The sequence below is a fragment of the Branchiostoma belcheri genome, unplaced genomic scaffold (assembly GCF_001625305.1).
Source record: "Branchiostoma belcheri isolate BF01 breed outbred unplaced genomic scaffold, Haploidv18h27 scaffold63, whole genome shotgun sequence".
NCBI classification, from domain to species: domain Eukaryota; kingdom Metazoa; phylum Chordata; class Leptocardii; order Amphioxiformes; family Branchiostomatidae; genus Branchiostoma; species Branchiostoma belcheri.
In genome coordinates this window covers 734,152-760,288 of record NW_017804276.1, presented here as the reverse complement: position 1 = coordinate 760,288, position 26,137 = coordinate 734,152, and the positions used below count along the sequence as shown (strand labels likewise).

Below are 26,137 nucleotides of genomic sequence, written 5' to 3'. Positions count from 1 at the left end.
TTCTAACCATGTATTGTAAATCAGAACCAGTGGATAAAACCACGACAAACATAAACAAACCTCTCATTAATAAGGTTAGCTTTAATCCGACAACAAAAGGGAACTCGTTATAGATTCTAACAACACATGCGAGCTTTCATTCATTGTTTGAGGTAAAGGTAAACGGTTTGTCAGTGCAGACGAGGTGAAAATGATAATCACGTGTTATTTTTATCTTTCCTTTTCCAAATCCAAAACATTCGCCAACATAAATTTCGTTATGCCATTTACCGAATGTCAAATTCATGTAATTCTATGTTTGAAATGCCATGCCTTTGTCTTACTAATTTTATTTGATTATGTACCCTTTTATATAAAGAGAGAAGGTGTGACCCACTCTCAGTCCCTGAGCACAGTCGGATCGTCCCATCGTCGTGTACTGTCCAGCCAAAAGCCGGTACAGATTGTCATTACGGGTGCGAGGATCACTTTCAACTGGTGGGAGGACACGTCACAGTGAGGTGTAACCAATCGGGTCATTGGGAACAGACCACCAGTGGTGTAACACCCATATGTACAGGTGCGTTCAACGAAATAACTGTCTGATGTGCCAAGGTTGATAATATTAATTATTCTTCTGACAAAGTTATTCTGAACCCAAACGTCCACACTATGAATGATGTATAAACTTACTAATAAACTGGTGGGTGTACTTGTGGATGGTGGTTATACCGACTATACAGATACACTTGCGCGTGTATTACGAGGTTACGTGTTCTTTTCCTGTGTGATTTTATCCTTCTTTTGTAGCCAGGTCAAGAATTTGGACTAAAAAGACGTCCAGTCTTATTGAAATTTGACTAAATTTTCAATTTTATCAGTTTTATGTTTTATGTGTTTTATGATGATGATGTATGTGTAAGTTACAGTAGCTGTAGTTTTACGGATGCGTAAGCGCTTCTAATATTATAATAACAGAATGCTACTGATATCATAGAATACTAAACTTGCATGATATCGAGACTTCCAACTGTATATTCAATGGACTAAAGGAGTGTGTTGTTTTGACAATTAACGGTAAAAGTTAGATGAGCAAAGGAATGGATTTGTGCAAAGTGCAAAAAGGAACAAACTAGAATTTTGGGAATATATGCCTTCGCCGAGTAAAGAGGTTTATTATGAAAAGTGCTACTGTAACATTCACACCATCTCAGGACGCAAGCACTGCATTTATCTTAAAAAATTGTTACAGGCGACGCCATACTAATTACGAACTCACCCGCCGCACGCCGAGAGAGTGCAAAAATACCTTTCCCGAGTCGTCACCGCAAAAAATGCCTCCGTATCTTTGCTGCCCACACCCATCCACAAATTATCGAGTTATAATGTCGCCATACATACAGACACACACCACAGCCACTCCACCATGCCCTAACTGAAAACATACATGTACCCTTCTGACGAAGGCAATAATGTTACTCTGTGTTACCTAATGTCAATGTACATGTATACCAGTGTGACTGAGCGACGTCTCTTTCTCATATATCAGATATCAAGCCTCCAACGTTGTCTGACTGCCCAGGGGAGATAACTGTTAAACCCGATCCGGGAGAGAGGTTCGCTGATGTAAACTGGGATGTACCCATAGCTACTGACAACAATGGCGTGCCGAGTGTCCTGGTTTCACCAGCCAACTACACACCTCCAGAAAACCTTCCAATCGGAACTTACAACATTGAATACATCGCTGAAGACTCTGCCGGGCTGACGGCTTCATGCTCGTTTACCATACACGTCCGAGGTATGTTGATAATTCCCATAGCCTTTGGTGACTTTTGGTGATTAACCCTACGTAGACGGTGTAATATTTCAGGTCTACTGGTAGTTTGGTATCTTAGCGTCTTCATATCACTTACAGACAGATATCCAAACAGTTCGACTACTTCATCTGCAAAGCCGTATCTAAATCCGTATATGATAACTCTACTAACAGGTATACGGTCTAATGGTTCACACGGAGTTTAACACGTAAGTTACACAGAGAGTTATCAGAGATCTAGGATGCAATACAGATGAGATACTACAAGTCTACAGAGAGCTAAAAACTAAACATGTACACGTAAGTGAATCCTGGGTCACGAACTGACTAACAAAGCAATTATAAACTCCAAGCTCATCAACTACGTGTTAACTAACAATAGTTCTTCACTAATTGGTTACTCTCAGTAACCAATCAGGGCCTACCTAACCCGCTAATGTATGCAAACATATCACCTACAAATTACCATTATCACTAAAACCATAATCGTTACAGGTGGTCGAAAAGTGTCCATGCCAACTTTAACGCTTTCCCGCTGGGAATACACTCGAATAGCGTGACGGTTTTAAGTTATGTTTCTTTCTCTCTTTTGTAGACGAAGAGCAACCGATGATAACATGCCCTTCAGATATCGAGCAGAGAGTTGGAAGTCATGAGTTACCTATTACAATTTCCTGGGAAGACCCGGAAACATCGGTATGTATCGAGGAGTACACAGTAGATGATATAATCTGTTAAAGTAATTCTCTAAGTAAAAGCATGTACCTTCTTCCCATTAAGGATATGTTCTCTGGACCGTGTGTATTTCTCTCTTTTTCTAACTACAGGGACCAATTTCATTTGATACTTCTTAAGGTTACAACTTGTGAAGGGATTGTCGTGTTTTTTTTTGCATGTATATGTATGCAGTAGGTAGTAAGACTAATTTTGCTGCGTTCCATTATAAAACGTGAAAAACATGTGAAACACAAAACTAAGAAAGAAACTAACATCGGTTGTTGTGATTTTCGGTGTGCTATAATCAAGTGATGGCCGACATAGTTAAAATGCGGATACTGCAAGTAGGTAATATACATAAACGATGAGCGAGTTTTAATTATTAGGTCCTTTCTATGATATATGGTTCAAAATGGGACGTTCAGCCAGAAAAATTAAGGAACATGGCCATGGGTAGATATCAATTAAATGAATATCTCATTTGCATGATTAATGAGAAAATGCTACAATACCATAAAGGCATTAGAGGTAAATGGCGGGAATTTTACATTTAATAAATTGCAGCATTTGTAAGTTAATTGAATGTAAACATCGTAAGACATAAATCATGTCAATCAAGGCCTCATTTGCATAATATCATAATTATCAGTCTCATTCCAACACTGCATAATAGATTGCATAATAAAAGTGTCACGATAGACTTCTTGTCAATATGACATTTTTAATAACTTTTTTTTATTTATGTACAAAATATGATATAAACTCTATTTTCCCGGATTCTCCGGTATAACTTGTCTAAATGACTCTATGTAAAATATTTGAGTGTTATCTTTTTTTCTCTTTTCAACATAATGCATGGACATTGCTTGACGTTTTCATCCAAAGGACTTGTCACATTCCGTACGTCATTGTTATATAGGACAATTCCGGAGTCCCGCCAACAGTGGAACTTGTGCGTGGATATAAGCCCGGAAAGGCATTTAACCCAGGACAGTGGGAGGTCGCATATAGAGCAACAGATGATGCCGGAAATTATCAGGAATGTACATTCAAAGTCTCTGTAAAGGGTAAGTATAGTAAATGTTGATTCCGTAGCACGTGTTAGATTTTGTGAAAGAAACACGAAATTAAAAAAAAAAGAATAACTATCATATGGGAGCATTCTTTGAAACACTAAACCATTCAACTATTGTTTGCCCCCAGAGTCCTTACCACGGCATGTAGACTTTTTTTTAGGCTTTCCTGCTATTACCTTGTTCAATTTTATGAGGAGCCGTCTTTATACAGAAACTAGATTCTGCTGTCGACTCCGTATGGATTTCATATTGTACTATATATATATATATATATATATATATATATGTGTGTGTGTGTGTGTGTGTGTGTGTGTGTGTGTGTGTGTGTGTGTGTGTGTGTGTGTTACTAAACGAAAATCGAAAAACATAGAAAGTTGAAAATAGGAATTGTTGTTCCCACCTTAAACGGGTTGTGGCTGTTTTTACCTTTCTTACCCATTGTTTTGCTCTCTTACTTTTAGCCTTGGAATGTAGCCCATTAAACGAGCCGACTAACGGTGCGCTGACCTGTGGAAACTGGAGTCAAATCAACGTCTGTAGTCCTCACTGTGAAGAAGGAGCGGTCTTCCCAAACGATTCTGAGTACCCAATGTACTATTGCTTGGACGGGGCATGGCGCGAAGAACTGCTGCCGCCACCTCTACAGACGAAACCTCCTGTAATACGTGTCCCGGATTGTACAAGTAAGGAGCACACATGTTGTATTCAATTTTTCTATCTTGAAACTATCTTGCAATTATAGAAAAATCATCAAGCAATTAAACATTGTTGTCCTTTGCCTTTAATTTCTCTGTTGCAGCGCGCTCACTCACGATTCGAAGTCATCTAGTTTTTAGCGTCACTATAAAATGTTAACATTATGATGACATTATTTGCTGCAAGAAAGAGATGATGACTTTAATATCCAGAAGATAGTACGTTCTGCGTATAACTTTATAGAATAAGTTGAATATTTACCCTGTATCTTGTTTCTCAAATGTCAAATGAAATGTTGACAAAGTTCCCATGTTATAAGGCAGGTACATGTATTGGACAGCGAAGCCCTTCCTGCTCCTTTCACTGCCTTTTACCTCCCCAACTGAAGTGAGGTACTTATTGTACACCTGGGTGGATCCGGAGTGAGGAAATTGTGTAAATTTTAGGATCGTGCTCGCGACCTCTTGATTTTGTGTAAGCTGGACTAGCCACTGGACTAGCAATTCGACGCCATTTCTGTATCGATACATCCGTAATGCTTTACACGTCTTCTGCTAATACTGTACCCGATAGAGCCGTCTCCACCGTCGGCTGTAACATCCACCACGAAAATGAAGTTCATCTACGACGGTGACTGCAAAGACGGCGACGTACAGCTAGAAATCAAGGAAGCCTTCCTGGTTGCCATCAAGGCTTCCCCTGTATGTCAACTCGTGCAGTGTGAGAAGGAAAACATTTTCGTAAGTATAGCTATACATACACGTTCATGATTTTCTTTGAGTCGTATTTTGTATGCGTTCTTCAGGATAACTTATAATTTGAGCAAGAGTAATTAATTATCATATTGCTAGCTAAATTAGATACCGAAACATCATGCATGTGAAGTATCATACTTTTTGCAAGAAAACGGCGTTTAATTCCGAAATGAGTATGACCTATATGCGTTCAACACCAAACGTGATAACAAGTTTAGAGGTGGTAACTTTTTTTTATTTCTGTTGACACATAAAACCTATTGCTTGTACAAAAATAAAAACCAAACGAAAAATTAACTGCGAATTAGTAGTAATGTAGTAGATTATGTGGTTTAACGGCTGTGTCCATGATGATGCAAGCCTGCTCTTTTATGAAAGTGCTGTTCAAGTGTTTGAAGTGGCTTAAAATCTTTTGAAAATCCGTTCATTTGTATATGATCTGACTTTATTTTGCCGTTTGTATGTAGGTAAGATGCGGAACACATAGGAAACGCTCCCTGCGTCAGATGTCAAGTAGGAAAATAAGGCAGTCGTCCGAGGAAGTGACGATAGCGTTCACAATTTCAAGCACGGCTGGTAACTACACTAACAACCAAACACAGTCGAGTGACGATGTGCTTTTCAGCGTGGAAAATGCAGTCGAATTGCTCCAGAACGCAACAGAGACAGGGCAGATGGACATTGAAATGGACGGCGTCAAGATTGAAGCTATTCAGAATTATTTCCAAGTCAGTGAAACACAAATGTCCTGTCCATCAGGAATGGTCTGGACTGATACAAGGGGAGCGTGCGGTGAGACAGTCAAACATCCTAGATTTGACTAATTTCTTTGCACTTGTCTAAATCATTGCCTCATATAGAACATTTATTCATTCTCTATATCATTTGTTGTGGGTAGATATTATTTATTACATGTTTATATACTGAGATACATTTTGTAACTTGTAACTTTTGTAACCGTAAGCCGACATATCATGGCGATAGAAAAAAAGCAAGAAAGTACATTAAAAAGTACATGACAAAAGATAAAACTACATAAGGTTTATAACTGAGTTAGGCATGTCAGAAATCTGTTTCCCTTCAATTCATCAGTGAACTGTAAATTAGTATCAAATAGAACTAGTTTTACACGGCAAGAATAGTAAGTAAATGTAGAATACCTGAATTCACGTATTCACTACCATGTTTTTTACTCAGGTTAGGCAATGCCATATAAAATTCTAATTGAAATGCGATATCCGTTCCAGTCGGATGTCCTGCAGGATTCTACTTAAACGAGGTTAACAAGACATGCACAGAATGTCCACTTGGATCATACCAAGAGCAGATCAACCAACTATCCTGTGTTAAATGTCCAAGAGGAACGTGGACAGAGTCTGCAGCTACGAGAAATATATCTTACTGTAAAGGTCTGTATTTTCAGTGTTCTCATCCTCTAATGCACTTTGCTTGGGAATTAAAGACATCCAATGCGATTTCAGGACAGCAAAACTGGAAATATGAATAATTATCATAGGCAATCTTTATGATATATTGACACAAACTGCTTACCATTAGCACATTTGGAACAGCATTTCATACTTTGGGCATTCAAAACTGCAGAAATAAGCCCCATGATGAGGCCCAGGGCCCTTTCAGTAACAATTTCCTGTCAGAAGTTTGGGGATTTTTGCTCCACGGGGGTCAATATGCATTGGGACAGTTTGGTTTCAACTCAGTATAAAAATAAATGACTATAGAATATATATAGAATACAACACGGGGTATTCCGTATCGCCCCAGGTATCGGCCCGACCGCGGGAGGGCCGGGACCGAGGGCGATGCGGAATACACCGTGTTGTATTTTATTTATGTCATACCCACCCAAGAAAACGCGCCTTTCAATGCAAGATGAGCCAAAAGTTGGTGTCACTAAACCCTAAAATGCAACAACATATCAATTCCAACGTCCGAATTCTATATTCGAATTTTCGAAAGGGGCACACGCGGTTAGGGCGAAACGCGTTCGAGTCGTTTTATGGAAGCCATGGAAGCGTTCGATAACGGGTTCCGGCCCGGTCCGGAACCCGTTATCGAACGTTATCGCGTCCCGGGTATGATATAAGGACTTTGAAAAATCGGGTTAACAAGACTGCATTGAATGCCTTTAAAGTGTCAAGAAACAGCCATGTCACACTAACCTATTACGTTCTTAATGCTTTAGCGCTGGACAGCCGTCATTATCCAATCAAGTCACCGCCAACAGTTAAGAGATAACACGATTGGCTCCAACACCAGAACAGAGTATATTTTTAGCTGACGGCTGGCCAGCACTAACGCAGCGAGAAGCATAACCGGTAGTACGCAAGGGTAGTACGCCAGGGCTGTTGTTTGATATCTGCAAGCGTCTGGCTTGGCGCTGGAAGATGAGTTTTGTTCACAATACCATTCTGAGACGAAAGTGAATAAGATATAACCAGCGTAATCATATCAAATTCTCAGCCATCAAAGTAGAAGATTATGTGTTCTAGTTATGTCATACCTGGGCCGCGATTTCGTTCGATACGGCCCGTGTGATAACTAGCGGTAGCACCCCCATGAAACTCCTTCCTCTTCGCCCCCGCCGTTCTGCTTCGCCCCCGCAAAAAATCTGCTTCGCCCCCGTCGTTCCTCTACGCCCCCGGCGCAATTCTGCTTTGCCCCCGTCCTTCTGCTTAGCCCCCAATGGCGGCACAGCTCACAGTCGACACGAAAATCGTCTGCAAAATAACAATAAAGGCTGTGCCGCCAAATTTAAAGTAGCCCATGCTCCGGTAAACATTCTGGACCACCTTTCTGCCAAGTGGCGTTGCACAAATCCTTCCCATTCAAAAGTTTACCCCGACCTCACGGCCCGTCAGTGGTTCTTACGTTTATAAGTACTGGCGGGAAATTTCACTCACGGCTGGACAGACGCTAGGCTGATCGCCATGGAAGGTGGGTACTAATTAAAGCCAACTTGGATAATGGCGGGATTTTGTATCAGCCAATTGAACAGTAACTAATCGTGTTCCTTTTGATACAAGTAGACAATAGTGAAAAAATGAGACAGCTATCAGTAATAGCGTTAAGTTAAAAATTGTGCTGCAAATACTAAGTAGAATTTATAAGGCAATACCTTGCTGTGTGAGGTGACATGGATTTAGAATGCTGTGTAAAAACTAGACGAGACCACTGACGGGCCGTGAGGTCGGGGTAAACTTTTGAATGGGAAGGATTTGTGCAACGCCACTTGGCAGAAAGGTGGTCCAGAATGTTTGCCGGAGCATGGGCTACTTTAAATTTGGCGGCACAGCCTTTATTGTTATTTTGCAGACGATTTTCGTGTCGACTGTGAGCTGTGCCGCCATTGGGGGCTAAGCAGAAGGACGGGGGCAAAGCAGAATTGCGCCGGGGGCGTAGAGGAACGACGGGGGCGAAGCAGATTTTTTGCGGGGGCGAAGCAGAACGGGGCGGGGGCGAAGCAGAACGGCGGGGGCGAAGAGGAAGGAGTTTCATGGGGGTGGGTAGGGCCCGGAGCTCTTAACGCGTACGGCCCGGGTTTCCAAATGCTCCAAAGAAAAGTTCCGAACGGGTTTCGCGCGCGCGTCGCGGTCGGGCTGGGACCTCGGGAGATACGGAATACACCGTGTTGTATTCTATATATATATATTGTATTCTACTTTAGTTTAGTATATATATTTTCACATTTTCAGAACTCTGTCAACCCGGAACCTTCTCATCAACAACCATGGCGCCATGTGAGAACTGCCCTATTGGAACCTATCAAACCGAAGTCGGCTCCTCTTCCTGCACCAATTGTCAGCCACAACAGACAACCAACATAACAGGCTCCACATCCAGTAACTTCTGCTTTGGTGTGTTAATTCATTTAGTATATACCATAACGTAAGCCTTAGGAAGTCTAACTATAAGACGTAAGATATTTTTGCAGTGCCGACATAGTATACTAGTATTTGAATAGAAACGTGCTTTGTTCGGGAAAGTTGAAACCGTGCACTGCACTCGGCCGTGATTCAAACTGTCAATGCAGAGAATTGCTTCAAATTATAAACTTCATTGTTTGAATTACGAACCAGCCTGGTATGTTGACTTTATGGCTCCTACAGGTAGTTTATAGGGCTAACAAAGGATGCCCAGACCTGTTTTGCGCGCTTTCATTTAACATTTGTCTTCTATAATTCAATAACCAACTAATTAAATTGTTGTAGGTTTTGTAGTGTGATTATGAGTTCATTATAGTTTTATACGATAGCCGCGCTTGCATAACGTCCTCCCATTTTACTATTTCACTTTGATGCTCAAACACTAAGACACTAACAGTTGGTAACACATTGACGTGATTATATCTTACAGAGCGATGCTCCCCTGGCTCTTTTTCCGTTAACGGACTTGCACCATGTACACCATGCCCAAGAGGACAATACCAACCTGAAAGTCAAAGAACATCGTGCCTTAAGTGTCCGATGGGGTATTCAACGACATCCAATGGCTCCAAGAGCAGCAAGGAATGTTTCAGTAAGACCATTCCATTCTTATTTTTAGTTGTAGGTATTGACTTAGATTTTCAATTGCATCGAAACAACTTACAGTAAACTTACGATAATGATGAGAATGATAAGAACAGTAAACAGTAACTAACTAGATAAGAGCGGGGGAATATTTAGCGACCTTTATTGTTTATTGTTTCAAAGAATTAGTGTGTGCCCATATATAAATATGCATCCTTCACTACTCTTCCCGGAGTCTTAGATACTATAAACATACATGTAACATACACATAACATACAAAAACTATACACATTACATTAATTTTTAGTACACGATATATATACATTCTTCAATTTACCACCAGTTCTGTACAGTCCTGTTTGTGTCCGTTTGTTTCAGTCTGTCTTTGATAAGATAACTGGTACTCATGCGTCTGTACCAATGGATTTACCGGAGAAAACTGCGAAAACAATACCAACGAATGCTCTTCGTCACCATGCACTAACAACGGCACATGCGTTGACTTGGCTCCCGGTTTTGTATGTGATTGTGCCCTGGGCTATGCAGGCAACAGGTGCGAGGAACAAAGCAACGAGTGCCAGTCCTCTCCGTGTCAGAACATTGGTACCTGAGATGGAAGTCAGCACGGGCCTCAAATTTTCAAAAGCCCCTCCCCCCGTCTGAATAATTTTGATATGTGTCAATAATACACAACAATAGCACGATAAATATTTCACAAGGTAGTGTACTTAAAAGAACTAATTCCTACCCAGCTATCCACCTTACCAGACTCAGACTCAACCGCAGTCAGTTAAACTTTCACCTGTTCCAACATCAATGTGTGCCCAGTCCTGCGTGCAAATGTGGTCACTTCAACGAAACAGCTGTACACTACTTCTTACACTGCCCACTGTACACTGACGAACGCATTGACATGTTATCATCTCTAACTAACATTCTGCCATTTGACACAAACAACGTCACCGACAACACTTTATGTTCAACCATTCTCAGGGGTAACCCCTCATTGTCGTTTGTCAACAACTGTAACATATTTGATGCGGTTTTCAACTTTATTTTGCAGACAGGACGTTTTGTTTGATTTAGTTGATTCATTTTGATTTGTACACCAGCCTACTATGTACCCTTGTCATTTCTTATTATTATTATTACTTTGTTTTATTGTATCCTTTTATGTGTGAGGAGAGGGCTGAGATAAGTTTTATAACTTTTTGCCTCATCCTCGGAAAATAAATGTGAATAAAATAAAATAAACTAATTCCTAATATAATGTATTTATTATCACTATATGTTAGATGCTCTTCAGGAATATATTTGCAATACACGTTCAATAGTCATCAATATTTGATTATCAGTATTTCAATATCCACTTTGTGTTACAGATGTTGACGAGTGCTCATCCTTCCCATGTGCTAACAATGGCACTTGCCTGGACAGAATAAACGGCTACATATGCCAGTGTCCTGCAGGATTCGGTGGTAAGGAATTCAATTTCCCCAAGTTAACTCTTTTATACCTTTCAACTGACTGTGCGTCTGTAAGAAAATATACTGGATATTCATGGCAATATGTTTCCCTATGGCGTCGCAGCTATTACAAAGTAATGCCTACTGCCTAATTCACATCTGTATGCTTTCTTTCCACTTGCACATCAGAAATCTATGCATTTCATCCAATAGATAAAACCCATTACTGTGAACGTATCATGAATGTTTGAACCTATAACTAGCCGTTTAAATAACATGTCAAATTCGACATATTGATTTAGTCATACATTGGAGGTTGGTTAATTCATCTGACAGTGTATTGTATTTTTTTCAATGTTTAGTTATATTTCAAAGAAGAAGTCAAACCCCACAATAACTAACGTAGTAGTAGAAGTTTTTCCAGACAGTAGTTGTCTTGTCTGTCTTGTATTGTACCGAATAGTTTCTTCGACTAGTCTGTAAAAGCAATTAGCCATCGGGCATGATTTTGCAAATAAAGTCTCATTATTATATTATATATTCATTTATAGTTTGGTCTAGACCTTACAAAAGCTGCAGTACTGTAAAATCTGTTGTGTCAATAGAGAACGATGCATGACTGTGCTTATCTTCAAGGTGACCTCTGTGAAGAAACCATCAACGAATGTTCTTCGAACCCTTGCCTCAACGGACTTTGTTTAGACGGCATCTCTGGCTACACCTGCAGCTGTACAGCTGGGTTTACTGGCCATGATTGCTCAACGAATATCGATGATTGTGAGTCCAACGACTGTTCAAACGGAGCAACCTGTGTGGATGGCATCAACGAATACAGGTAGACGTATTTTGAAATATGACCTATTCCTGTCGTTGTCACAAAATATCTCTTTTATTTGTGGTACATGTATTTATCTGGACCGTATTAAAAAGTCTTAGTCTTATTTGTATTCAGTTTACACCGATCAAATATTTTTCGAATGCATTTTCAAAGCGGCAGTCATATAGAATAGCTTAGTATTGTACAACCAAGCAGACACTGGATGGGGTTAAAACATTTTTTGAAACAGATGCAGTTGCTTAAGTGGCTACACTGGCACCTTCTGCGACGTGGATATAGACGAATGTGCGTCTAACCCATGTCTTCATGGAGGCACGTGTACTGACAGCGTCAATGGCTACGTCTGCCGCTGCCGGTATGGCTACACAGGTATGTCTGTCTTTATGCCTAACTTGCTAACATAATTATTTCTTTCTTTATTCTCTATTCGCATAAACAAAGACATTAGATAATAGCTAGAAACGCCAACATTGTTGAGCAAATGACGCACATGTCAGTCCATCTCGCTGCGAAGCTGGTGTATTACACCGAAAGGCGATTATACCGATTAAACAGATCTCCCTCTTTATACAATGATCGAGTGTTCCAAAGTCATCTTAGGCCGAAAAGGCATCTTCAAAATTTTATCTTCTTCGCAAGGATAAACTTTTTCCCAAGCGAAGCATCCCAATGCATTATAAACCATTCCAAAAATAGTTCTATTAAAAGACGGGATAAAAACTCTAAAAACATGTAAAATCAACCAGTCTAAAACACTTCCACGTAACAATACGTTTTCATATTATATATTAATATAGGATATATTATATATTAATGCAGGAAACAAGTCAGAATAGTTAAGATTATACAATAATATCAAACTTTCTAAAACATCTAATCTTAATGTTGGCATATATGTTATTTAACTAACAGGGACACTGTGCGAGGTTAACATTGATGACTGTGACCTCTCGCCCTGCGTCAACAATGGAACATGCATTGATGGCGTCGGCAACTACACATGCGTCTGTACCAGTGGATTTACCGGAGAAAACTGCGAAAACAACACCAACGAATGCTCTTCGTCACCATGCACTAACAACGGCACATGCGTTGACTTGGCTCCCGGTTTTGTATGTGATTGTGCCCCGGGCTATGCAGGTAACAGGTGCGAGGAACAAAGCAACGAGTGCGAGTCCTCTCCGTGTCAGAACATTGGTACCTGTGAAGCTCTGTTTGGCTCCTACACATGCCACTGTAGTGTTGGATACACGGGAGTGAACTGCGAAACAGTAATTGACTTTTGTGCAAGTTTCCCTTGTTCCAATGGCGGGAACTGCTCAAACGTACAGACGGATTTCAGTTGTGAGTGCCCGCCTGGTTACGACGGGTTAACGTGCGAAACAGAGAGAGATGAATGTGATTCTTTGCCTTGCAAAAACGGAGGCACTTGTTTAGACGTGGTAAACGGGTACACATGCCAATGCCAGAAGGACTACACAGGTAAGCTTTTCGCTAAGGCAACACCTTAATCAAAAAGATTAACAATCATTGCACTAAGATCAGAGATAAGCACGTCTATAGAGTTGGCTATAGAGTAACTGTTTTGGTATTAACAAAATTATAGTTAATATTTTAAAACAAACAAGTAGATCAAAAGCGGCTTTTGTCCATAGCTCGTGGTACTGCAGCAGTCTTGTGTCACTTCTACGCACTTCATGACCCACACAATAAGCTGTGGATCACACACACATGGCATTTTTATCGCTTCATGGTTTTCCTGAACTAGGCACAAACTGCGAGTCTACTCCCAGTCCATGTGCGTCTGGGCCATGCCATAACGGAGCCAACTGCACCGACATGTACCCAGACTACCTCTGCAGCTGCTCTGCTGGTTTCACCGGCTCAACCTGTAACATCAATGTCCCGGAGTGCTCTTCTAACCCGTGTCAGAATGGAGGGTTGTGTACCGATGGAATTGATTCATTTTCATGTCGGTAAGCTATGGGTTTCAATGTTTTACAACTGTACATTATCCCAATGACGGGACAGTTCCACAACTTTGAAGAATTTCCCATTCATTTATTTAACGTCAAAACTCTTTCACCTCGTTTTTACGATTCATTTCCGTTCCAGCTGCTTATCTGGATTTGAAGGAGAAGTCTGTCAAATACAAAAGAACGAGTGCGAAGACCCCATGTGTGAAAATGGCGGGACGTGTATCGACACGTACGGAGCATTTGAATGTGACTGCCCACCTGGCTTTAACGGGTCTCGCTGTGAGAACAACATTGATTATTGCGTGGATCACAACTGCAACAACGGTGCCGAGTGCGTGGATGGAGTAGCGTCTTACAGCTGCAGCTGTCAAGTCGGTAAGGGCATTGAAATGTAGGGTATTGTATATAGGTGTGGCATGTAAGATCATGTCCTTCTTAACAAATTATTTCGTAGCCTTAATTTTTTATTTATTCTTTATTTCAGGCCCCTGGCCCATATCACATCTAGAAACAGACAGACAAGAGATGGAGGCATAACAAATGCAATAACTAAAACCACGATAATCAAGCTATACCTAAAGAAAATAAGCTACTTAAAAACTATAGGTTAATGTATGCCTCCAGAATGTGCTGAGGTTGTAGCCGTCAGAGTGAGTTAGCGTAGCTTTTTAATTAAGGCTTTTTCCATGATCCAAGATCAAATGGTTGTGATGATTCACTGTAATTGTTTAACTTTTTATAGAAAACCTAAAACTGCTGATGTTACCAAATTATGTAATTTGAAATCTAAGCCATATACACTTGATTTGATTTACCGTTTTCTTATCACCATAGGTTACGAAGGCGAATGGTGTTCGGAGGAGACAGACGAATGCTCATCAAATCCGTGCGTTGCTGCCCTATTTTGTCAGGATCTCCACAACGCCTACCATTGTGAATGCGAGACTGGATTCATCGGGGTGAATTGTGAGATCAACGCGGACGACTGTGAGAACGTCACCTGTTTTCACGGTGGGGAATGTGTGGACGGAGTTGCGTGGTTCACATGCAACTGTCCGGACGGAATCACAGGGGACCTGTGCCAAACAGACGAAGATGAATGTTTGTCAGGTAACTATGAAAAGATGATTTTCCTCAATTGATGTCAATACATATGTAGGATTGAGCGTGCTCTTACTGTACTGTCGTCCTTTTCCAAAGTGTTTGGTGTTGTATAATCACTATATGATTCCACAAAATTGCAGGTCCGTGTCAATCGTCTGGTACGTGTGTCGATGGAATGAACAGTAACACCTGTCTGTGCTCTACTGGCTACACCGGCACCAACTGCGAGCTTGACGTTGATGAATGCATCACTTCACCGTGTGAAAATGGAGCCGTCTGTACAAATTATGTTGGAAATTACAGGTACGCTTAACCAAGGCTAGGGAAATGGCAACCATTTCAGAAAATGTGCATTGATGTCTAGATTTGTAGTAATATCGACATTGACACCAATCTTTTTATATTATAATACTGCATTTATTGTAGATTTCAAAGCATCAAGTTCTATTACAGAGCAAGAAAACTCTATACCTCCGAGTTGAAATTATTTACTATTTGTTGCATTACTTGCATTTATTCTAAGCTCAAATTTTACATGAAATTCTTTCAGTTGTACCTGTTTGGAGGGCTACACAGGTCAGCACTGCAATATCAATGTAGATGACTGCCCAATGACGACCTGCTACAACAATGGCACCTGTGTGGATAAGTTAAACGGCACTCTTTGCCTTTGTGTAACGGGATTTACAGGTACGTTTTATAAACTGCATTTTGGGAGAACTTGAGTTTCAATGATCCGGCCTACTTAAAGCTAGAAATGCGCATGGACTTTATAATTAAGACTTTTCATAGCGATTTGTAGAACTTGACAATGCTTCGGTACATGTATGCTATGTATGTTACAAGTCCTAAATCTACGGCTTAGGGGAGGAAATAGATGGAGTAAATAATGAATTAAAAATATATGACCCGTTTACTTGTGCAAAAAATATCCAGGATCGACTGCAAACATGGTAACAAATCTGTTAAACGATCATAATTTATATTTGATAAAACATTTACTTTACTCTGAAGTCTATGTTGAGCAACTGTTTTTTTCCATTCCTAGGGGAATTCTGCCAGGTTGATATTGATGACTGCCTACCTGATACTTGCAATAACGGGGGAACTTGCGTTGATGGTGTCAACAATGTAACCTGTCAGTGTGCTCCGGGATACGAAGGTACGTTTTACATGAAGGCCTGATATGGGCAAATAACTGCATTTATTTTGATGTTCAATTTTTCTAAGTCTCGTATATATATATTTAAGCTATCACTAGCACTATAGTATGGATTAGTAGTAGAAGATTGGTTTATTTGTGTCAATAACAACAACTGATTTGACTGAAGGATCACATTGCATCCATGACGGCCGAATAGCGAGGCGTTTTACATGGCTACATACATGAGTTAAAAAGGCTAAAACATAGTTTCAACTAATTAAGGGTACCTAAAAACTACATCATTGTATTTTGGATAGACCAACTAAAAGTGATGCTAATATTTTTATTATTCAAGATTTGTATAAACTCAATAGAAAAATGGATTTGTATTACTTATGTGAATAAAGTAGGATAAAATAGTAGTATATAAAGTTAACCTCTCTGAATATAAATTCTTATATTTTCAGGAGATTACTGTGAATTGGATATAAACGAATGTTCCAGTCTTCCCTGTCAGCACGGCGGCAACTGTACCGACCGTATCAATGACTACACGTGTTCCTGCCACGCTGACTTCACTGGAAAAGATTGTAACATCAGCGTCACCGGCTGCTCTCAGGATTTGTGCAAAAACGCAGCAACCTGTAAAGAAATTGTTGGAGGTTTCTTGTGTATCTGCAAGCCTTCATTCACAGGAACCTTGTGTGAAACAGGTTAGAGTCATTTTCCTCTGCAATCGGCTAGCCCCACTCATAACATGCCGTATTGTACACTAGTATTTTTCCACAATATTAAAAGAACAACCTTCAGTTCATATCATCCTTTGTTACATGTAATACTGCATTGTAAAAATAGGATAGTGCATAAGAAAGTACCTTGACATGATGAATTCCAACAAAAGAATGTTAAAAATATATAGTTTAATCCAATACTAGTATTTTTCTAAAATTGAACTTTTGAGTGTGGCCCAGAATTAGTGTAGAAAATTCCATGAGTTGTATTGTACATGCATGTTGACCAAACGACGGAGTTAGATTGGCGATAATGACTGTGAGGTTTGTGTGCTTCTTTTCATAGGCCACACTCCAGACAGTTATCTCCACCGATGTATGAATTATGAACCGTATCATTTCCCCAGAATTGTCATCCGAGTTCGACATTTTTCTGAACGGTGGGGACGACAGCTATGCAAGTACCGACTACAACATTCCGGACATGGACGCATTTACACTGGCCTTTTGGATGCAGACTACAGACCGTACTAACTACGGAACACCATTCTCCTATGCTACGGTACGTATAATACGGTATATATTCAGAAACTGAAACTTCCTCCAAAACTGGTACATTTAAGGCAGAAAAGAAAACAAGTACATTGTGTAGATTTTGTACTAAAGATGGTCTTGACAAACGATTGCCTACTACTACTACTACTACTACTACTATACAAACTCCACTACGAAATACAATGTTTCTTTGGAAGATACGAACTGTATCTCACAGAAGAAGAATTTTATTCACCGACCTTTTGCTGCCATCCAGGCACACTAGATATGTATAATCGTTCTAAAAGGATATAAAATGGTGACGGTGTCTTTGAAATTGTGTAGTGTAAATGTGCCCTACACTTGCAACCTGTTTACTCCCTGTCTTACTCTGTGATGAACCACAGAATGGTGACAACGCAGGGAGCGACAACGCCCTGACCATATCCGACTACACGGGCTTCACGCTGTTAGTAAACGGCGAGGCTGCCTACACGGGTATCGCCATTAATGATGACAACTGGCACCACATCACAATAACATGGGAGAGTGTACTTGGCCAGTGGACGGCTTTCTATGATGGAGTAAAAGTCCAAAGTGAAGAAGGGCTTCAAGCAGGTGCCATTATACCTGGTACGTATTGGAGAACTCCAAAACAAAACGTAGATTAGCTTTTTAAATTCATATGAGTCTAAATCAGTGTGCGGTACTTAAAACATTCCACTTTAATTTTTTTGTTATTCCGTAAAGGAGGTCAGTGGCCTTGAGTATTACAATGAGACGTGTCTGTACGTTCGCACAGCTTTCACTCACGATCCCTTAGCTGCAGAAGTCATATTTCATTATGTTCCCCTCTATATTTTTAGGTGACTTCCCCACTATTCACCACTATGGAATTTTAGTATTGACTATGCAAGTTAGGTTTCCTTCATGTTCCTTTTGACACACACACACACGCACACGCACACACATACACACACACGCACACACACACACACGTAAACACAAAGAGAGAGTGCGAGAGAGTGAGATTATGTGTATGAGAGAGTGAGCTAGTGTGTATGTGAGAGTGCGTATGGGAGGGGTTTATGTATGTGTGTGTGTGTGTGTGTGTGTGTGTGAGAGAGAGAGAGAGAGGGAGAGAGAGAAAGATAGAGAGTGAGTGAGTGAGTGAGAGAGGGGGAGATGGAGGTGACGAAACAGAGTTTTCAGCTCAATCCTTGCTATCTTCCTATCTTAATGCAGATCTGTTTACTGATTGTTTTGTTGTTGCCATTGACACAGGAGGAGGTTTGGCCATTGTAGGACAAGAACAGGACTTTTTCGGTGGTGGATTTAGCCCTGACGAGGCCTTTAAAGGTCACCTACATGGACTGAACTGGTGGAGTAGAGCCTTGTCTGACAGTGAAATTTCGGAGCTAGGAGCTAGCTGTAACCACACCGCCCGGGGTGACATCCACACTTGGGCTGATTTCGTGCCCAACAGCGAAGGAAATGTAAAGGTGTCAAATGTGTCCCTATGCGATGGTAAGTGCCTTGTTATGTTTACTGAAGGAAAACATTGTTTTTGCTCCGTTTCTTCCTCTTCTTCTTCTCCAAACAGTGACCTATGACCTGACCAATGACATGATTTGTTGACGTCTGTCACCATGGTGACTGGTGTTGGGTTACATAATGTTGCAATTTCATGGTCTGCTCTGCTCCTGTCACCATATACTAGTAGTACATGTATGTGAATGTGTTTGATGGTAAGAATTAACAGAGCAGACCATGTCCGAAGGTAAACATTATGCATTTGCTTTTTCAAATGTTACTTCTCTTGATGAGCGCTACACGGATATTGTACATCAATGAATGAATGAATTCATATAAATTGCGATCACCACAAAACAGACTACGACCGAATCTGATACCTTTCGTTTCCTCTGCATTTTCAGACACAAAAAAGTGCGCATCCTCACCTTGTATCAACAACGCGACGTGCACAAGCTTCCGTGCTGGTTATGAGTGTGCATGTTCTCTAGGATTCGGGGGAAAGAACTGCGAGATCGACGTTGACGATTGTTTTGACGTCATTTGTCAACATGGTGGAACTTGCGTCGACAAGGTCGATGGATACGAATGCACCTGTGCGATTGGATTTCACGGAAGGAACTGTGAGCTAGAAGTAAGCACCTGCAGCCCAAACCCGTGTCAATATGATGGAGAGTGTACCGAGAAGGAATTTGGCACTTACAACTGCTCTTGCAGGTATGTTTAAAACCTGAGAATGCATGTCATCAAGTTGGGAATATCCTGGCACCTCTATTCTTCCTGATAAGTATGTTAGTTTATATTAGATTAACCTTCCTCCTGAAGGAGGACCTAATCGCCAGCCCTTTAATACAATCTTTTACACCTTAACCGAGCAGGGTTCGAACCTCCAGCATCCTCTTCATACTAGTATTTTATAAGTAGTGAAGAGTATTATAATGTTACTGAAGTTTGAACTAGGCCGACAATCCTCAAACATCTGTTTACTCTTGAAATTTCTTCAGTAAAATATTTATGCAATTTCTATCTGGACATAGGCCGGGCTACTTAGGCACCGACTGTGACGTTGAACTCAACGAATGTGCGTCCGATCCTTGCTTCAACGATGCTACCTGCGTCGATCTGGTTGACAATTACTACTGTGATTGTCCTTACGGCTTCTTCGGGAAAGACTGCAACGGAGAAATAGACTACTGCGACCCAAATCTCTGTCAACATGGCGGAACATGCATACCCATACAGAACGATTACAGGTGCGAGTAAAATCTACACGTCACATGTAGTGTTAACCTATACTTATCTCATTCAGTTCTCCCGTCCCATGTGTTTTGATTACAACAAAATGGTAGCTACTTAAACGATGTTGTAAAATGAACATATATGCTTACTTTTTGAAGATGTTCGTGTTCGGTGGGCTACATGGGCTACAACTGCGAGATCGACATCGATGAATGCGAGGGAGTAACGTGCATGAACAGCGGCACGTGCGTGGACGGTGTCGCGTCCTACAACTGCGCTTGTGCTCGAGGCTTTACCGGCTCTCACTGCGAGACAAACATCGACGAATGTGAAGCTATAGTCTGTCTCAATGGCGGCACCTGCGTAGATGGCATTGGCTCATTCACTTGTGATTGTCCCGCAAGTTTTACGGGTTAGTACGACTTATCTTTCCTACACATATAGCAATTTAGTCACCATTTGTGCTGTTCGTTCTTGCTCATTATAGCTAAAACAAAAAGATACATCATTACCTCCGGGGGAGGAGACATGCTTCCACGGAAGGGTTTTGTGAGAGATGTAGATTTTCATGTTCGCAGCTGTTTCTCGCGTTTGGGTGGACGAATTCTTTTAAGACTCGGTATATGTTTTGCTGTTGGGCTGCAGATGATGCACTTTTTTATTTTTATTGTATTTGTATTTTCGGGCGTGAAAATGGTGTCTTTTGGTGGCCCCAAAACACCCGTTTGAGCGTGAAAGTGGTCGTGACCGTTGACCTTTGGCGTGTTTAAGCTATTCTCGGTCTGATCCACGTATATGACCCCTCACACAGAGGGGTGTCCGGTCTCGATAAAATCTTTGTTTAAAACGTATATAAAATATACAATAAAAAGCCCGGAGGTATAAAATCTAAGATTTTACTTGTTTGTTTTTTTTTTCCTCATATACAGGTACAATGTGTGACCTGTTTGAGATACACGTTGGCACTGAGGGACCGAATCAACAAAGTGATGACATCGTCGGTTCTTCGGAGAAATCTGTAACAGACATCGTCACTGTTGCATCATCAATACCAAGTGATGTCAGCAACGCTTTCGCCAGTCCTCCATGGTATATTGCAGGGATTTCAATCGGCGCCATTGTACTTCTGACAGCTGTTAGTACACTCGTCTGGAAAAAATGCAGGGGAATAAAAGTAAAGTGAGTAAGGATTTTTGGATGTCCTCTAGTATCAGTAATGCCAAGAAACATGGATCTCACATAAGATTAAATAACTAAGGTCCTGCGACCTCATACGAGTACCACAGCCAAATGATGTTAACATATAAGGAGTGATGTTTTGCGCTAATTTTGCAAATAAGGCCATTGAACCTTGCCATTAATTACATGAATTGTGCCAGTTAGCCATATCAACCGCCCAAATAACAGTTTTGTCACTGATAGAAGGCTACTCTAGCATTTTCGTATCAACTATGGAAATGAGGTTTTGATTTGAATAACTAATGTTTAAGAATGCCCACCTTGTCATAATTAATAATTCCTATGATAAAACGTTGCTAACTCATAGAACTTCCTCATTAATTAAGCAACTTAGCTCCTGAATGGCATGATTATTATTTGGTTTTGTAAACTATCATTTAAGCTACCTACATTCAAAAAAGCACGATCTTGAGGATCTTGAGCTAGACTCTTCTCGACAGCTATCTACCACCCGAAATTCGAGCACATGATCATGGCATGTCCAGAACCTGAGGTCTCAAAACCGGGTGTTACATACGCTGCAATACCAGGGGTGCCAAATCTTATCATTATGTTTACCGGAGGAAAACATATTGTTTTTGCTACGTTTCCTCTTATTCTTCTCCAAACAGTGACCTCTGACCTGACTGAACCAGACTGTCTCTCACCATGGTAACTGGTGTCGGGATACATAATGGTGCAATTTTATAGTAGGAGGGATTTAGACTCCTGTCACCATATATGTGAATGTAGAAGTAGGCATTCGTCGGTCTTAAAAGACAATGAAGTACTTCATTCTACACCCTTTTTTCTTACTCCAATGAATGTGTTTGAGTAAGAATTAACAGAGCAGACCATATGTGAAGGTAAACATTATGCATTTGCTTTAAATGTTACTTTTCTAGTTTTTAAACTGTTACATCATTAACCTATCAAATATCATCAAGATCCATCCACGACTTGAAGAGTTATGCTGTTTACACACGCACCCAAAACATAACCGAAGGAAATTACTGAGGAAACTTTCTAACCCAAACACCAATATAACAAAGCGAATATTGTAGTCATGCATGATGCGTTTATGTATTTTCTCCAGGAGGACCAATGAGAGCAGCGCACACAGGTATATGTTGTCACGACGTTCGGCAGTCAGTCCAACCACAGATGACTTCACAACTATGAACAAAATGCACCATGCTGAGAAAACCAACATTCTGTTCAACCCCTTCGTCAAAGGAAAAGGAGGGAGTGTGTTACCTGAAGACTTCAAAACCGAGGAAGTCTCAGAGAAAAGGCACCGCGCGGAGAAAGTCAACCCTTTGCTCAATCCTTTCGTTGTACGCAAAGGACTAAACCCGCTGGCTGCGTGGGACACATCAGATGTGTAGTGCCCTTGGGCCTCGGTCACAACCCGCCGTACGTGCTTTTTGTCCGTACGTTTTTTGGGAGGCTACGTCTGCTACGTTTTAAACATGGGGAAGGAGTGGCGTCTACGCACGTCACTCGCACGGTTGCGCAAAGTGTAAGAGTGTGGTCTGCACGCCACGTCTGGCCGTGAGCGGTTGCGTGCATCGTACGTTGAGCAAGTGGTAAGTGAGTTGTACGTGCTTACAACGTACGATCTCTGTGTGATTGCAACTTTACCGTAAGGAGGCCGTACTCACACGTGCTTCTTCCGCACGGCACGTACGGGGCACGCGCGTCGCTCGTACTCGCACGCACGGGTGGTGAATCCGCAGACCGCACGTAGAAAAAGTTTTACATGCACTTAAAGTTCTACGGCGTGTCTGTGTGCTCCCAAATCCGTAGGATTCCGTACGGAGGCGGTACTCACCACGCACGGATTCCCTACGTTTGGCCACGTTTTTGCAGAGTAAACAGCACGCAGAAGCACGTACGGCGGGTTGTGACCAAGGCTTTAGGTAAGAGGGAAGTGTGACCTGCCCTCTTGCTGCTGCATTGAGTTGTACAAAGAGACAATGCTTTGATGTGCAGATGTCACATTCGTTGATTGATTGATTGATTTATTGATTGATTGATTGATTGATTGATTGAATGATTGATTGATTGATTGATTGATTGATTGATTGATTGATTGATTGATTGATTGATTGATCGATCGATCGATTGATTGATTGATTGATATAAGTAGGCAGTTAGTGCTTAAAAGATACGATTGGGATACTCTCGATCGTATTTGGTGTAGACTCACAAATATTCTAGACCTACAAATCTTCTTAAATAATGTTTTATCCGGAACGTGAAGAAATATTCAAAACAAATTTGAATGTTGTAGAAGAAAAGACATACATGTAAAGTACACAGCTGTGAAAAGTATACTAAAGAATCAATTTACCTTTTGCTAGTTCGATATGCATTACAGAGCATGAAAAACACAGCAGATAGTAAACTTTTTACGTAGCAAGCTTTAGAATGCAGTGGCATACCTTACATTATCAGTGAATTTGGTGTTATAATCTTCACAATAAGTGGTATACATACATCGTGACAGATTCTTCAGAGTTGTCATTTACCTTGATGGATATCGATATGAAAGTGATATTTTTTTCTTTTATTTTCGTGTCGTACATACATGGGATGATCTGATTTACTGGTATCTTTGTTTTACCTTAAATAGAAAAACTAAAGTAGGGTTTTATTTTTCGGATAAAACATATCACTAGTAAACGACATACTTTGCAATGAGGCTACAATTAACTAGTATATAATTTTCGTGTGATGCTTTGGGTATCCATATATTACTATTTTATAACATATATATTTTACTATTTTATATATTACTATTTTATATATTTTATATCAGAATAAGCAGAGCAGTGTTAGGCTAGACAATATGCAAAGGCAAACATCATGCATTCAGTATGCAAATGTTACCTTTCTAGTTTAAAGTTACATTTTGTTTTTTCCACCAAACACTATTACTAACATCATTACTATATGGAAATTAGTTTTTCAATTGTTATTGCACATTTATCGCTTTCTACGAGATTTATTAATTACTCTTCTCAGCCAACTGTTTGTAGCAAGATAATGACGACTTTGCATTGAAAATATTGTAACTTTTTTGTCCCTGGTCACTCTCTATATAGTGATATATACTATTTCAATCTTTTTGCTGTCTATTTTGTTTCTCTTGACAGGATTGACAGGATGTTGTTTTTACTTATTGTGTCATTAATATGTTGTATGTCTGTATTCTGTATTATGTCTTTTGTATTATTTTCCGACAAAAGTATACCGTGATACAGTTTAGAAACATTCATCAACTATAATGATACAAAATATCAAGTATAAGGTTATTAAGTATTTTTTCCTCTGTTTTTATAATCTGTTAACTTTTTCAAATGTCACTGTCCCTTCACCCGGGTCAGTAACTTAACATAAATATCGACAATAAATAGCACAGTATTTGTGGCACACAAGTGCGAATCAGCTGCTACAAACTACACGTTGAAACCAGAAGTCATAACCGCTCTCCCTGGAACCATGGGATCAAACTTGTATTTGACTCCATGCTGGAACAACAAAAACGGATTTGTCAAACTGAATACTGTATTTACCTCCATGAAAAATGGAAGTATTGTTTTTGTGTGTTTCTCTCTCTTTCTCTTTCTGTGCGTGTTTGTGTGTATATCCGCAGATTTGTGTTCAGCGAGAAGAAAGTTTATAGACGGTCTTTGAAACGTCGGTTCTTGTAAATAAAGAACACTGCTATTATATTCTTAGCTATAGCTTACTGCTTTTTGCAGTATGTGTAGCATTTTCTAAATCATGCGTAGTGACCATGCCTGGACAGCTCTAGGAAACCGATGAGTAGATACTTCGTATCAGTTTCATAACGATTTGATTCAGAAGCAAGCACATGATAATTTTGTTTGTTGGAAACATCTTCAAAAGAAAGTAAAGTATCAAACGAGTTACTAAATACATCTTAGGCCATACCAATTTAATTTGTTGTTTAAAAAAAAGAAACAGGCCAAGGCACCCCATGATAGCCGGAAATGTTACGATATGAGCCATGAAGTGAACATACCAGGCTGGTTTATAATTAAAACAAAAGATTTTGAATTTTTAATGAAATAAAATTGCATCGTTACATTGAAGACCTTGAACAACTAGGAAAAAATGACTTTCTTCAACCGTTGGGGCCAAAATATGTCTTTCATTGAGCATTTTGCAGTTGATTTAGAACCATTTTTTTTCTTTTTCGTATATCAGAAAAAATGGACAGGGCGAATCCGAGAAACAACAAATTGAATTGGTGCGCCCTTAAGTTCTTAACTATAGTGTATTAATAAAATAATCTATCAAAGAAAAGAATACTAGTATGATCTTTTCCACCATCTCTAAAAATTTACGTACGTCGTACGTCAACGCACTCACCGGTGACAGGTGGCAAAAGAGTGATGTCATATAGCACGCGAAAGCGCCACCTACCTGTTTTAGGACAAAGTACAAAAGTGTACACAATTAACTTTCTCTGACACTTTGGACGTTTAGGAAACAGTTATTCACTCAGTAGGTCAATGAATTTGTCTGAAGAGTGTGTTCTGTGCATAATATCTTTGTTAAAACCGGAATATACGTTAGAGAATAGTCGTGAATGGCACTGAAACTAGGTATTATGGCTAGGAGGGGAGAAGGTGGTGACGATCGAGGAGAAATTCGAAGACCGTGTCTCTTGTGGACAGAGAAAGGTCGTCGAGCTCAAATACACCTCGCCAATCATTCTGAACAAGCCCAGACCCCCCCCCCACA

General features: G+C 40.3%; 1 protein-coding gene across 1 annotated transcript in view; it reads left to right on the top strand.

The window, feature by feature from the left end:
* The window catches only part of LOC109483188 (sushi, von Willebrand factor type A, EGF and pentraxin domain-containing protein 1-like), a 61,911-nt gene extending 38,592 nt beyond the window's left edge, over nucleotides 1-23,319 (top strand). Inside the window, exons 41-70 of the mRNA XM_019786173.1 lie at nucleotides 359-559; nucleotides 1,529-1,780; nucleotides 2,394-2,494; nucleotides 3,435-3,582; nucleotides 4,053-4,274; nucleotides 4,861-5,027; nucleotides 5,510-5,834; nucleotides 6,290-6,451; nucleotides 8,756-8,917; nucleotides 9,417-9,578; nucleotides 10,955-11,050; nucleotides 11,675-11,873; nucleotides 12,106-12,245; nucleotides 12,789-13,358; nucleotides 13,645-13,852; nucleotides 13,992-14,230; nucleotides 14,690-14,965; nucleotides 15,100-15,262; nucleotides 15,510-15,649; nucleotides 16,008-16,121; nucleotides 16,571-16,816; nucleotides 17,242-17,396; nucleotides 17,776-18,001; nucleotides 18,653-18,895; nucleotides 19,306-19,618; nucleotides 19,939-20,154; nucleotides 20,299-20,552; nucleotides 21,070-21,319; nucleotides 22,455-22,755; nucleotides 23,281-23,319. Coding sequence (XP_019641732.1) covers nucleotides 359-559; nucleotides 1,529-1,780; nucleotides 2,394-2,494; nucleotides 3,435-3,582; nucleotides 4,053-4,274; nucleotides 4,861-5,027; nucleotides 5,510-5,834; nucleotides 6,290-6,451; nucleotides 8,756-8,917; nucleotides 9,417-9,578; nucleotides 10,955-11,050; nucleotides 11,675-11,873; nucleotides 12,106-12,245; nucleotides 12,789-13,358; nucleotides 13,645-13,852; nucleotides 13,992-14,230; nucleotides 14,690-14,965; nucleotides 15,100-15,262; nucleotides 15,510-15,649; nucleotides 16,008-16,121; nucleotides 16,571-16,816; nucleotides 17,242-17,396; nucleotides 17,776-18,001; nucleotides 18,653-18,895; nucleotides 19,306-19,618; nucleotides 19,939-20,154; nucleotides 20,299-20,552; nucleotides 21,070-21,319; nucleotides 22,455-22,746 — 6,242 coding nt within the window. The 3' untranslated portion in view covers nucleotides 22,747-22,755; nucleotides 23,281-23,319. The remainder of the gene's footprint in view (nucleotides 1-358; nucleotides 560-1,528; nucleotides 1,781-2,393; nucleotides 2,495-3,434; nucleotides 3,583-4,052; nucleotides 4,275-4,860; nucleotides 5,028-5,509; nucleotides 5,835-6,289; nucleotides 6,452-8,755; nucleotides 8,918-9,416; nucleotides 9,579-10,954; nucleotides 11,051-11,674; nucleotides 11,874-12,105; nucleotides 12,246-12,788; nucleotides 13,359-13,644; nucleotides 13,853-13,991; nucleotides 14,231-14,689; nucleotides 14,966-15,099; nucleotides 15,263-15,509; nucleotides 15,650-16,007; nucleotides 16,122-16,570; nucleotides 16,817-17,241; nucleotides 17,397-17,775; nucleotides 18,002-18,652; nucleotides 18,896-19,305; nucleotides 19,619-19,938; nucleotides 20,155-20,298; nucleotides 20,553-21,069; nucleotides 21,320-22,454; nucleotides 22,756-23,280) is intronic.
* Nucleotides 23,320-26,137: the final 2,818 nt, after the last annotated feature.